The sequence below is a fragment of the Crinia signifera genome, chromosome 7, assembly GCF_055691185.1.
Source record: "Crinia signifera chromosome 7, ASM5569118v1, whole genome shotgun sequence".
Classification (NCBI taxonomy): Eukaryota; Metazoa; Chordata; class Amphibia; order Anura; family Myobatrachidae; genus Crinia; species Crinia signifera.
The window spans coordinates 80,381,862-80,396,295 of NC_139223.1; the positions used below are offsets into that span (position 1 = coordinate 80,381,862).

Genomic DNA, 14,434 nt, shown 5'->3' on the forward strand with positions numbered 1-14,434 from the left:
CGGAGGCAATGGAGTCATCTGCCACCGGGCGCCAGGCTTACAATGGGGGCACTGGCTCCATTGCCTCCGTTGTTCCGCTTAGTGCCGCTGCCTCCTGCCGCACTTATCTTGCTCATACTATGGTGCGGCTGTTATGTAGTAGTGCGGGTCAGTGGGCGGGCAGGCGCTCCCGTTTTCTTATTAGTAGTGGGTAGTGGTGCGCCGTGCAGGCGTGCGGTCGCCCCCCCTCCCCTGTGTTTGGGTTGCTCCCCCCCTCCCCCGTAGCCATGTGCGCAGCCCGCCCGTGTCGCTGCTACTCTGTCACCTAGCGATGAAGAGCCAGGAGTCGGGCGGCAGACAGTACACTCCACACAGCCGGTGTGCGAGTGTGACTGTCTGTCACTGAAGCAAGCAGGCGGCAGGGAGATGCGGCAGCGTTTGAGAGTAAGTCAATCTCTCTCGCTCTCTCTTTTTCTATGAGGGGGGGCACTTTTATCTTGCCTCCGGGCGAATTGAAAGAACTTACGCCACTGAAAAGCATAGAATTATTGATGCGTTATTTCTGTTTTAACAAACATAAAGCAGAAAGTCGGGTGGTTTATGAACCAATAAATAATGCGCTAAATAACCAGTTTAAGGTCCTACTTCCAAATAATTGAAACACCACTTCAACCAAGACATACGATACCAAGAAAAGATATGGGAGTGTTCCTCTGGCACTTAAAATTCAAATAAATTTTTTATTTTCTTCCCAGATGGGTATTACCCAAAAGGAAAATATAAAAAAATACAAATAGTGTAATACTGTTCAACATTGGCATGAAATCACACACACACAAGTAATCAGGTGGTCCGTACCAAAATGAATGGTCTACTCAAGGGGTAGACACAAGCGTTAAATTGGGGGGACAAACTCCTGTCACCAAGGGCTTTAAATTCCTCCACGTCCAAGGACAGTAGCTCAGATAGGAAATATAGAGTAAGACACCATCATAGAGTAATACAATTTAATAAAAATAATTTAAAATAACATGGTACAGAGGTACAGGAAAAAATGGACTCTCACCAAATGTTTTTGTCCACAAATGAATGTAGACAAAACAAGTGCAAGTATGTTTCCCAACACAGGCGTCCCTGGAAGCGCTGCAGGCGAGGCTGGAGTCCAAAGAAAAGTCCTTCTGTGATCCACAAGAGCTTGGTAAACAAACACTTTAACGATATGAACGATAACGATATCGCTAATGACAAATAAATCATATCGTCTAGTATCACTCCCACGGGTTGTTAATGATGTCCTCCGTTGTCTGTTTATGGTATAATAGATCTAAAATGTCTAGGTCAACAGTCATATTGTCGACCACTAATGGTCGTCAGTCAAATGGTCAACAGGGGTAAAAGGTTCAACAGGGTCCAATGGTTGACATTGAAAAGGTCGAGAGTAAAAAGGTCAACAGTCAAAAGGTTGACAGGGTCAAAAGGTCGACATGGAAACAGTTGACATGAAGTTTAAAAAAATTTGGTTGTCTATGTCGATATAGGTCGACATGGACACTGTCTAAGGCCCCATACACACCAGAACGACCAGGATCGTCTAACGATCGGCTACCGATTTGGCGTGCACTTTCCTGGTGCGCTCTCCCGCTGCCGGTAAACGACTAGGGAACGATCATGTTCCCTGGTGCACACGATTAGCTAACGATCCGACATCGGTAACGATGGTCGTACGACCGTCGGATGTGCGGATCGTTAGTAAATCGCGAGTACAGTGGTACAGTCGTTTTTAAAATGTTAATAAGGGGCAGGGCTAGCATAGTGGGGCAAGGGGGAAGGAAAAAAGAAAACAAAGAATATGGGCTGGGCTAGCAGAGGGGGTACAAAGACTAGGGGCCATTTTGCAGGACCTCATTTCTGCTTTGTGACTAGTGAGGCTTGGTGTATACCTGCTGAACGCTGCACATTGCTATTTTTGGCTGCTTTGTTTTTGCTTTGCACTACAAAGTTTGCTTTTTGCTTTTCCCATACTGCTATTTGCGTTATGGATTCTGCCCAGCAAGATTTCCTGCTTTCCTACGCTGTGCTCAGGGTGAGGAGGATGAGGGCCCAGCGCAGGAAGGCTCGATCTTGCTGGACCAAGCAGTGGCTCCTGGGCCGACAGGCGCGGTCTCATATGCCCCTGCTGATGGAGATTCGCGAGAATAATCCCCAGGATTATCGGAATTTCCTTCGCATGGACGATGAGACCTTCCAGGAGCTGCTGCGTCTGGTCACCCCCCACATCCAGAAGCAGGATACCAAGTACCGGATGGCTATCCCTGCTGAGGACCGGCTGGTGGTGACCCTCCGTTTCTTGGCTACAGGACGATCGCTGGCGGACCTAAAGTTTGGATCCATCATTTCCCCGCAAGCGTTGGGACTCATCATCCCGGAGACCTGTAAAGCCATCGTGAAGGTCCTGCAGCATCAGTATTGCAAGGTAAGTAAAAATGTACTAGACACGTGTAGTGAAAATAACTGTTTTTTTATTAAATAAGTAAAAGACTGCAATATTTTTTTACAAATGTACTGAGGTAGAGACAATTTTTTGTTGTAGAAATATAAAAAAGGTACAAAAACAGTATTGCTACTATTACAGCTCTGTCCTGGCATGAGGTAGAGAAAAGTAAATTTTTTTGAAAAAAATGCACTTTTTGGCTACATCACGTGTTGCATAGTGCAGATGCAATGGTCCCGGCACCATTGATGTGCACTATGCACCACGTGAAGCTTTGAGGCATCTGCAATGCTGCACCCTGCATGCAGCAATGGTGACATCACGAATAAAATATTAGCAAAGTGCCCAAAAAAGTATAATACTGAACATACAACCAAACAGAAGTCACCTTGCCATGCGGTCACAGGTAGCATTGCAGATGCTGCATGTAGCACAGATCATAAAAACACCCTCATGCATCTGTGGTGCATAGAACAGAAGCAATAGTCCCGGCCCCATTGCTCTGAACTATGCACCACAGCTGCAGGAAGGTGTTTTCAGTATTTGTGCAACAAGCAGCATCTGCAATACTGCACCCTGCATGCAGCAATGGTGACATCACGAATAAAATATTAGCAAAGTGCCCAAAAAAGTATAATACTGAACATACAACCAAACAGAAGTCACCTTGCCATGCGGTCACAGGTAGCATTGCAGATGCTGCATGTAGCACAGATCATAAAAACACCCTCATGCATCTGTGGTGCATAGAACAGAAGCAATAGTCCCGGCCCCATTGCTCTGAACTATGCACCACAGCTGCAGGAAGGTGTTTTCAGTATTTGTGCAACAAGCAGCATCTGCAATACTGCACCCTGCATGCAGCAATGGTGACATCACGAATAAAATATTAGCAAAGTGCCCAAAAAAGTATAATACTGAACATACAACCAAACAGAAGTCACCTTGCCATGCGGTCACAGGTAGCATTGCAGATGCTGCATGTAGCACAGATCATAAAAACACCCTCATGCATCTGTGGTGCATAGAACAGAAGCAATAGTCCCGGCCCCATTGCTCTGAACTATGCACCACAGCTGCAGGAAGGTGTTTTCAGTATTTGTGCAACAAGCAGCATCTGCAATACTGCACCCTGCATGCAGCAATGGTGACATCACAGATAAAATATAAGCAAAGTGCCCAAAAAAGTATAATACTGAACATACAGCCAAACAAGAAGCTGCAACATGCAGCATCAGAAAAAATGCATAGCATCTTACGACAAATCCTGTAATAAAACAGGGGTGTCATCAGTCCCCGTACCCTCTTCCAGCAATGAAGAGTACAGATGGGTGTAGCGAGGAGGTGTGGTTGATATGCTAGAGGATTGTCCGCTAGTTGGTGTTGTTTCCTGCAACGAGGCAGGGATGGGCGATGTTAATTCGGTACTGGTGGATGGTGTATCTTCCCACGGTACAAGGCCGGCCAAATGCGTCTGAAATGACAAACGGCGAATGCGACCCATAAACACCAGCTCACTGCAGACACGTTCAAAAGCCATCTGTTGTGCGGGTTCCAATTGGCGTAAGCTCTCTGCCACATATTTCCCATATGTGTCAAAACGGTCTGGGGGCCTACGCAGCACCTCTTCAGCTCGCTGTAGCAATTCATCCTCTGGTTCATGGACCGGCTTACATCTTTTTTTTTTTCTTTTTTGGGTCGTTACCGGCGGTGTGGGTGTTTCTGGCACTCCGCTAAATGTACCTGAGGATACAGGGCCAGACTGTTCCAGGGGTGGGTTTGTGCAGATCTCTTTTTCTGTACTTGTGGTCTGTTGAAAAAAAAACACAAAGACATGTCAAACTAATGTTTTTTTTCTATTTCTTTTTCTCCCAGTTCCCCAACACCGTGCAAGAGTGGAAAGATATTGCTGCGGAATTTGAGGACACTTGGAATTTCCCTAATTGTGGAGGAGCTATTGACGGCAAACACGTGCGCATCAACCAGCCACCCCACAGTGGATCTTATTACTTTAATTATAAAGGGTACTTCAGCATAGTGCTGATGGCTGTGGTGAATGCCAATTATGAATTTATTTTTCTGGATGTCGGCAGGAATGGGCGAGCCTCAGATGGTGGAACTTTGAAGGACACAAAGTTCTACCACAGGCTCGTCTCCAACAGCATGCACTTGCCGACAGTCCAGGAAACCAAACATGGTCTGAATTTTGTGTTCGTGGCGGATGAGGCATTTGGACTTCATGAACACATCATGAAGCCATATGCCAAAAGGGGACTAGACCACGACAAAAGGGTCTTCAATTACAGGCTGTCCAGGGCACGGCGGCTTGTGGAAAGTGCGTTCGGTATCATGGCTAGCCGATTTCGCATTTTCCACACGGCCATAAACCTGCGCCTGGACAAAATAGATTGGGCCGTCATGGCGTGCTGTGTCCTGCACAATTTGTTGCGCCGGAAAGAAAGGCCCAATCGCCAAAGTGGACCAGCGCCTGATGAGGACCCAGAAGAGCCAAGGGAAGTAGCCCCAATCTCATCCCTGCAAACGCCGGCACTGCAGTATCGAGGGAGTGCGTGTGCCAAACAGGTCAGGGATGAGTACAAGGCCTACTTCAATGGAGTGGGTGCTGTCCCTTGGCAGGAGGACCACATATAATTGGCCGGCAAATGAATTTAAAGTGGAGACAAAAAACTGAAAAAACTTGTGTAATCAGTGGGATGGTACTTACCGATAAGGCCTGTGAACTTTCATCCTGTACTGGCACCACGTCATCTGTTTCGCTCTCTACCATGAGGCAAAGCCCCGTCCTTGGTAACTCCTGGCTCAAGGTGAAGCAAATCAGGTCGTAGTACCAAAGGGACGTTTCATAGACATCTGCTGCTCCTGCCCCTGATTTTTTGGACGCCTGTATCTTTTTGTGTTCCTTGAGGAACACAGTCCGCAGGTTTTGGATTTTCTTTTTGACCCATTCGGAGTTGGCATCTGGGTTGTGACTGCGGCTGAACTGGACAAGGTCCTCCAGGGCTTGACTGCGCTTTACTTTATTGCTGTAGTCCTTTGATTTGGTTTTCCAAAGGCACTCATGTTCCCTGTATTGTTCGATGAATGCCTCAATGAACTCTCTTTCTTTTTGTATGGCTTGTGACATGTCTGCCCAAAAAAAAATTATTTAACAATAAATATACATTCACACAATGAAGGAAAATTAAATGTATTATTATTTCTTAAAAGGACATTAGGAAGACAGTACAGTTGGGGTGGGCTGCTGTGTCCTAATTAGCAGGCCAGTGGATACACAGTACAGGTGGGGTGGGCTGCTGTGTCCTAATTAGCAGGCCAGTGGATACACAGTACAGGTGGGGTGGGCTGCTGTGTCCTAATTAGCAGGCCAGTGGATACACAGTACAGGTGGGGTGGGCTGCTGTGTCCTAATTAGCAGGCCAGTGGATACACAGTACAGGTGGGGTGGGCTGCTGTGTCCTAATTAGCAGGCCAGTGGATACACAGTACAGGTGGGGTGGGCTGCTGTGTCCTAATTAGCAGGCCAGTGGATACACAGTACAGGTGGGGTGGGCTGCTGTGTCCTAATTAGCAGGCCAGTGGATACACAGTACAGGTGGGGTGGGCTGCTGTGTCCTAATTAGCAGGCCAGTGGATACACAGTACAGGTGGGGTGGGCTGCTGTGTCCTAATTAGCAGGCCAGTGGATACACAGTACAGGTGGGGTGGGCTGCTGTGTCCTAATTAGCAGGCCAGTGGATACACAGTACAGGTGGGGTGGGCTGCTGTGTCCTAATTAGCAGGCCAGTGGATACACAGTACAGGTGGGGTGGGCTGCTGTGTCCTAATTAGCAGGCCAGTGGATACACAGTACAGGTGGGGTGGGCTGCTGTGTCCTAATTAGCAGGCCAGTGGATACACATTACAGGTGGGGTGGCCTGCGGCGGCCTGTTTACATTGCTGCGCCTGGCACACTGTGCAACCTGCGGTGGGGCACCATTGGTGGACAGTGGGGACACATACAGGTGGGGTGGGCTGTGCTGTGACCAACAAACAGTGGTGGGCAGTGGGGACACATTACAGGTGGGCACCATTGGTGGACAGTGGGGAAGGGCTTTTGTAGAGGGCTGCGTGCAGTTCACATACCTGTTTTTTGTTTTGGCAGCTTCCCACGCCGAGAACCTCCGTAGCTGTGCTGTCTGCGGCATCCACGAGGCAAAATGGCTGCGGTGGGAGTGTCTTTATAAACAAGCCGGATTGGAACGACGGTCCGTACGACGGGAGCACACACAATGTGCTTCAGATGTGCATACAATCAGCACCCGACCTGCGGTCGGATTGGAGATTCTGCTGCAGGAGGCAAAATCTCCAATGCGACACACGACGTGACGGGAGCGCGCATCCCGTCGCAAACGATCCTGATTGTGAGTGAAAAACGAACGATTGACCCACAATGCATGCACAACCGTCGTTACAACGGTCGAAATTAGCCCTAATCGTGAGCTAATCTTTCTGGTGTGTATGGGGCCTAAGTGTACTGCGTACGCTCGCCGTTCTTCAGGCTCGGTGCTTTGCTGCACTCGGCACACTATTATATTTTCTCTCCATGCTGTATTGGATGGTGAGACATGAAATACTTCTAGGATAGATGTGGATGAGTCCGCACACAAAAAGAGGGCTTATAAGCGTTTTTATTTATCAGAAAAAACCAACATTTGTCTCATAAAGGTTATCAAATGCCTATTTACAGGGTTGGTGGTGCTCCCAATATAAGTTCAGAGAAACTTAATCACAGGGGAAGGGTGGGCCTTGCAACAAGAATGCAAGAAAAGACTGATATAATCTTTTTGGGGCACTCTTTTATTATCAAATTTATGTGTATATTATCTTAATTTAAGAATTAACTTTTATTTGGTATGCCTTAAAATAAAACGTGCTTTATCGTATAAGACTAATCTTTGTTTAAATTTATGCAAATAAGTACAAAGATTAATCTTTGTTTTAAAAAATGCAAAAATACAAAACCATGTTTACCCAGTTCATGCAGAATGACTCATTAATTCTGCATGAACTGGGTAAACATGGTTTTGTATTTTTGCATTTTTTAAAACAAAGATTAATCTATGTACTTATTTGCATAAATTTAAACAAAGATTAGTCTTATACGATAAAGCACGTTTTATTTTAAGGCATACCAAATAAAAGTTAATTCTTAAATTAAGATAATATACACATAAATTTGATAATAAAAGAGTGCCCCAAAAAGATTATATCAGTCTTTTCTTGCATTCTTGTTGCAAGGCCCACCCTTCCCCTGAGACATGAAATACTGCCTGTTGTCACGTCTGCTCAAAATTTTGTTAAAAAATGCATGTCGACCTTTTGGCTGTCGAACTATTGACCCTGAAGACCTATTGACTGTCGACCTTTAGACCCTGTTGGCCTTTTTGGCTGTCGACCATTAATGGTCGACCTAATTGACCTAGAGTCAATCTACCATAACTCCGGATACCTGTCATCTGTACATGTAACTCAATCTTAACTACATTGTTCAGTGTGTATGCACTATATAGTTTGGCCAGGAATCGACAATATCGCTCATGAAGCGATTTCGTGTAGTGTAAAAACAGCTTGAGACCTTTTATAAACAAACTGTACTGCATTGGGTGCTTTAGGCTCCTATTGTTTCCATCCCTCCTTTAGCATATCCAAAATGAACCAGTATGAAACCGATGTGTGTCAACTGTATATTAAGTATTATTGTATGTATTTAATTTTTTCACTTCCAGGAGTTTTATATTATGGGTTTGGATGATACAGATGTAGTTACACTCATTTGCTGTTCACTATGTTGTGGGTGCAAAATTGGTAGCATAATGTGCACACCTGCGAAAATACATTTTCATTTCATTCTATACAGTCCAGTTAATGCACTTACTGACCCAGCAAAAGCAGCATCTATTCTCTGCCATGTGAAACGGCTAGCAGAAGGATCCCACAAATTACACTATGGCCCTTATTCAGATCTAATTGCAGTACAAATTTGTTTGGAAAATGGTCAAAACCATGTGCACTGCAGGTGAGGCAGATGTAACGTGCAGAAAGTTACATTTGGGTGGGGTGTGTTGAAACGGGTGCCGGACGGGGGAGCAAGGGGCTTCATTGCGCTCCCCACGCTGTGCAGTCGGGATTCCGACGTCTGAGTAATGACTGTCGGAATCCCGACTGTCGGGTAATTATACCACACCCGTTGAAACTGAAATCTAAATTGCAGTGTAAAAATAACGAAGCCAGTATTTACCCTGCACAGAAACAAAATAACTCACAAATCTAACTCTCTCTGCACGTTACATCTGCCCCACCTGCAGTGCACATGGTTTTGCCCATTTTCCAAACAAATTTGTACTGCGATCAGATCTGAATAAAGGCCTATGTGTAAAAAAAAAAAGCCTTGCAAAGAATAACTTTTTACTCAGGTTGCTGTCAGGTGGGTTCTTTATTTCTTACAAATGTCATCACATCACATTTGTTCTACAAACACAGCTTTCTTGACAACTAGATAAGCCCAAATCAGCCCTCTCTATCACCAGCCACTAACAGGCTACTGCTTCACACAAACCTTTATACAGTCACACAACTAATTAGTCATAATCACCTAGTGTAGCAGTCTGTATTACTTTTGCTTCTTAACCCTACCTGCTCCTTGTCCTAGTCCTGTTCTAAAAATGTGAATGTGGCAAGGGACCCTCTTTGCCTCACCAGATAATGCTTTGGTCTCTTCCACATTTAGACTATACTCATCTAAATTCCCAGACACGCTAGATGATTTTCAGCTGGAAATCGCTTATTTTGGCCGTTTTAAGCGATATTCAGATGAAAATCGCCTAGTGTGTATGGACCACCGATGGCATGCTAGCAAAGTCTTCTCGTCAGCTGGATTTACCAGCAGGTCTAGCGATGATGGATGGGTTTTCATTCATCATCGCTAGGTGTGTACGCTGCCACGGTTGCCGGGCTGAAAGATTAGCCACTTTCAGCCCGGCAGACTGCCTCGCTGCCTCCCCTTCTCCCTCCCTCTGCTCCATCCCCCTGCTCTGTGTATTGATGCAGAATGGAGCAGGGAGTCCACCCGGTGCAGGTAGTCTGTCTGCCGCCGCCACATAGAGCTGGGAGACTGTGTCTGTCCGACGTTGCATGTAGCAGGGAGACGACCGAGCGCAGGGTGTCTCGCCGCCACACAGAGCAGGTAGCCAGTCCGTCGATGCAGGGAGTCTAGCTGCCGCCCGCCCTTCCGTTCATCAGCCCACAGCAGGTCCAGTTCCCCCACCCGTGGCAGCACCAGCTCCCCCACACACAGCAGCACTCGCTCCTCCACCTGCAGCAGCACCCAAATATATAACACTGCCAGCAATATCTATATTAGCCAGTAATATATACATTGCTGGCCCATGCCAGCAATGTATATATACTGGTACCCCTGCCCACCAATGTTTATTTATATTAGCCAGTAATATATACATCAATGTTTATTTAGATTACTGGTACCCCCCAAGGCGGGTGCAAGGGGGTGTAATGCTCCACTGGGGGGTGGGGTGGTGATGCTGCCGCCGCATCGCTCCACGGGGGATGGTGGGTGATGCAGCGAGGGTAGTGCTAAGTAGTACTGGCTTTCTCAGCGCTGCGAACAGGGGGAAAATAATTTAATGGTGAATGGTTTCTACCTACGTGCACGGCTGCAAATGAAATTGCAGCTGTGCACATGGGTGGTATTTCGCTGTGGGTGGGGCGGTGATTATCTGATCGCTGGGCTCCGAACATATGCAGCTCAGTGATCAGTTCTGAATCAGGCCCCAAGACCAGAAATGCACTGAATAAAATGGGCCCTGCTTCCAACCTTGGAATTCAAACCCAGCCCATTATGTATATAGGGTACCTATATGTTAGTTGGGCGCCCACTAAGCTATGCATATTGGAGGTATGAGCGTACTAACTATAGTGTGCGCCCAACTAACATATAAGTACCGTAAATAGTCTTATAATTAAAGATTTTCAGCAAAGTCTTTCGCCTCCTGAAAATCTCTCGCTCTTTGGGGAAAATAGCTCAGTGTGTACGCACTACTTTGGTGACAGAAATTTATATCAGAGATTGTGGCAAAGTCTTTTGAAATTAAGATCTTCTAGTGTGTATGGGCCTTAAGTGTATCTACTAACTAGATACATTGTAGGCATCCTGTCATGATCCTGACTTTCTACACTCATGTTCCAAGTTAAAAAAAAAAAAAAAAAAATTTTTATTGAAGCATTAAATCAATTCAATACAAATGTGTTGTGTACATGTTTCAGGGTAGATTTTATACAATATTTTTTTCTGTCAAATAAAATAACATATCTTCACATTATTACAGTGTGATAGTATTATTTGTGCAGGAAGATATACAGATACAAAGAAAAGTATACAAAGAAAATCATTCAATGGGCCTGAGTCTGCCGCCACAACAGCACCTCCATAATATACATTCTTGTATGTTGAGAATGTGAATTCTGAATCAGGTTGTAGTAAAATAAATAGGGGGAGCTTGTGTTCAGATCCGCGTTTCATACCATAATGTATTTTTAAAACATTTCTGGACCTGTTCCTTTAATGATTGAGATAGTATATATATATATATATATATATATATATATATATAATCTCCCAGGTATCAAAAAAATAATAATTCTGTCTATTTTTCCTTTTGTAATGATGTTTCGAGCCACTCCATTCTAAAACTAAAAAATTACTGGGAGTTCTATTTCACATGGGATATTGCTATGGGCAACCAATCAGATACTATCTAATAACTTATAGAAGGTTCTAAATAAAGAAGTAGATTATGATTGGTTTCCCAAAGCAACATCCCATGTGAAACAGAACTGCCAGCTTAGTAAATTTCCCCCTAAGTTTAGGGTAGCATATTTCTATAAATGATCCCAAAATCCCCTTATTATAAACCATTATAGATCACCCTTTGTGACCCACATTGAAGACATAAATGATCGTCAATTAATCCCATCAAATTGCGACAATGTGGTGTCAAGCATGTCCTATGTAATATATGGGTGCCGGGCGGCTCCCCGACAGTCAGTACTCCAACGTTGGAATCCCAACTGCTCCCTCGTGGGGGTCCACGACCCCCATAGAGGGAGAATAAAATAGGTGGCGAGCGCAGCAAGGGGCTTCATTGCGCTCCCCACGCTGTGCAGTTGGGATTCTGACGTGTGACTTATGACTGTCGGAATCCCGACTGTCGGAGTATTATACCACACCTGTAATATAATAAATATATATAAAAAAAGTTCCATAGGAGGTTGCAGGGACCAATTTAATGGAAAGTTCAAATGTTTTTTATACAGTAATTTGTTGGTGCTTAAAGATGTGAAACGGTCTCTCCACTGATATTCCAAGTAATTTGTCTTGTGACTTACCTTAGTCAACGGTTTTGCGGGTTAGAATTTCTGTGTTTTTCTGTTTTGTGAAAAGATGTACAGATCTTTCCATGTTGCAGTATATAAGCTGATCGCAGTCCACCTTGTCAGAGTGCTCTGTGCCTCAGCTGATCCTGGCAGCCAATCAGAGACCTTCAACTCCTATCAAAGCCCTCTCAGTGAGGGCCGGAGCAGTAAGCCTCATCCTAGGTCCGATCTTGACATTTAGGCTTCTCCTTGTAGTAAACTATATTGCTATTCCTGTCTCCAGACTATTACAGACTACAGTACTCTGTTTCCACATTTTTCTTCATTTTTGGGTTACAAAGCTTCACTACTACTGGCTCCAGAGTTCCATTTAGCCTGTCTCCATTTGCAAGTTACGGTATACTGTACTTGTTTCCAGTTTCGTAGCCTTGTACAGATTTCTGCTACATTTCAGTATTCAGGGGTTTATTCTAGTTCATTCTTTCTGACATAATCCTTCTTAGATGGACAAAACCATGTGCACTGCAGGGGGGCAGATGTAACATGTGCAGAGAGAATTAGATTTGGGTGAGTTATTTTGTTTCTGTGCAGGGAAAATACTGACTGCATGATTTTACACAATATAGATCTCACTTTGAAGAAAAACCCCACCCAAATCTAATTCTCTCTGCACAAGTTACATCTGCCCCACCCGCAGTGCACATGGTTTTGTCCATCTAAGAAGGATTTTGTCAGAAAGAATGGACTAGAATAACCCCCTCAGTTTGGAGAATTGACAGCTCTGTACACTTATTTGCTTTTCATGTTGCTAAGTTTCCTCTCAGGCTAATCATTTACTTGCAAGTCCCACCTGAGTTTCCAGCTTGTAGTTTCCTAACCAGTCTTCATAATCAGTTGCTGGCTCTGTGCTTTCATCAATCTGCTGCAGAAAACCTGACATGCAAATAACCACTTTATCTAGAGCAAGAATGCATATGATTCTGTAAAAACTTGCACTTTGCTTCTAAGCCATAGTACCAGCTACAAGTACCACAGATTTTGGGGTAAATGCAATAGGGTGCGAGAAGCCAGCAGTGCAGGAGTTTATCTGAGAATGATCAGGAATCCAGAAGTGTGGGAATGTGGAAGAATGGCCGCACCAATCAATTTTAAAGCAAAACAAACTTGATTTTGTATTGTAATAATTGGCACCTCCAGTTTTCGCACCCTATTGAATTTACACCTTTATTTTTATTTCTTTGTTTCTAGACAAGCTGTTATATCCAAAGCCTTAATACTGCTGTACCCTGCACAGCTTTCGGTGCCACTTTACCCTGCATAGCATCCAGAACTGTTCCCAGCCAGTGCCCAGAACAACCAGGACCAGCCTGGTGTCCAGTCACAGAGCCACTGGTTCCTACCAGCATCCAGAACCACCAGGTTTGGCCCAGTGACATGCCTACTGGTTTCAGCCCTGTGACCAATTCTGTCATGTGGACAGTGGTGTCAGTGCCTGTGTCCACAGACATAATCCAATGGATCCTAACAGGACAGATCCTGGTAAATCCATATTGTAGGCTGTGCATAATCTAGGAACCTGTGACATAACCAGGGCACTGCCTAATATTCTTGAGATACAATATATATTAATGAGCTTCTGTATCTACAGTACAATAGTAACAGTGGGGTTTATTCTAGTTCATTCTTTCTGACAAAATCCTTCTTAGATGGACAAAACCATGTGCACTGCAGGGGGGCAGATGTAACATGTGCAGAGAGAATTAGATTTGGGTGAGTTATTTTGTTTCTGTGCAGGGAAAATACTGACTGCATGATTTTACACTTCAATATAGATCTCACTTTGAAGAAAAACCCCACCCAAATCTAATTCCCTCTGCACAAGTTACATCTGCCCCACCCGCAGTGCACATGGTTTTGCCCATCTAAGAAGGATTTTGTCAGAAAGAATGGACTAGAATAACCCCCAGTGTGAGGATGTCATTTTCATACTGTAAATGAGTGACTCGTGCTATGCATGGATATGGCCTCATTTACCCAAGTAGGATTAGTATAGTACATTGAGAAGCATATTTTAAGAATACGTTGTGAAGTCCATTGAGAGCTAAATGGGACATTTTGGTGAAAGGTGTGTATGTGGACACATTTGTATTTAATAGCTACATATATCTTATATCTTTTAGTTCCACACAGTGTACGACAGTAAAACATTTGGACGGCTGCTAATTCGCAGCCCATCCAATAATTGAACAACCACGCATGTGCATGGTATGTAGGGAGCATGTGGGAGCTGCTTGTCTGAAGGCAGCCAGCGAAGGCTAGAATTAGCAGGCTGTTCGCAGGGTTATTGAAAAGTTTCCACCCGCTGCACACAGGGGGAAAATCACTCCCCCTTACTCAGCACTTCTAAGGCCGTGGGGAGAAGGAGGCTGCTGCTGACATCAGTGTCCCTCCCCACAGCCAGGGAATGCCTGCGTTTTCTGGGGCACTCCCAGAAATCACTGCGTTACCACCCTC

The 14,434-nt window shown here is 44.8% G+C and overlaps 1 protein-coding gene across 1 annotated transcript; it reads left to right on the forward strand.

The window, feature by feature from the left end:
• The first annotated feature begins 1,538 nt into the window (after window positions 1–1,538).
• LOC146021205 (uncharacterized) lies at window positions 1,539–14,166 on the forward strand. The gene is made up of 4 exons (XM_083155001.1): window positions 1,539–2,452; window positions 4,346–5,053; window positions 13,169–13,459; window positions 14,101–14,166. Exons 1-4 carry the CDS (start codon window positions 1,829–1,831, stop codon window positions 14,164–14,166), a joined length of 1,689 nt encoding a protein of 562 aa, XP_083011127.1. The 5' UTR covers window positions 1,539–1,828.
• Window positions 14,167–14,434: the final 268 nt, after the last annotated feature.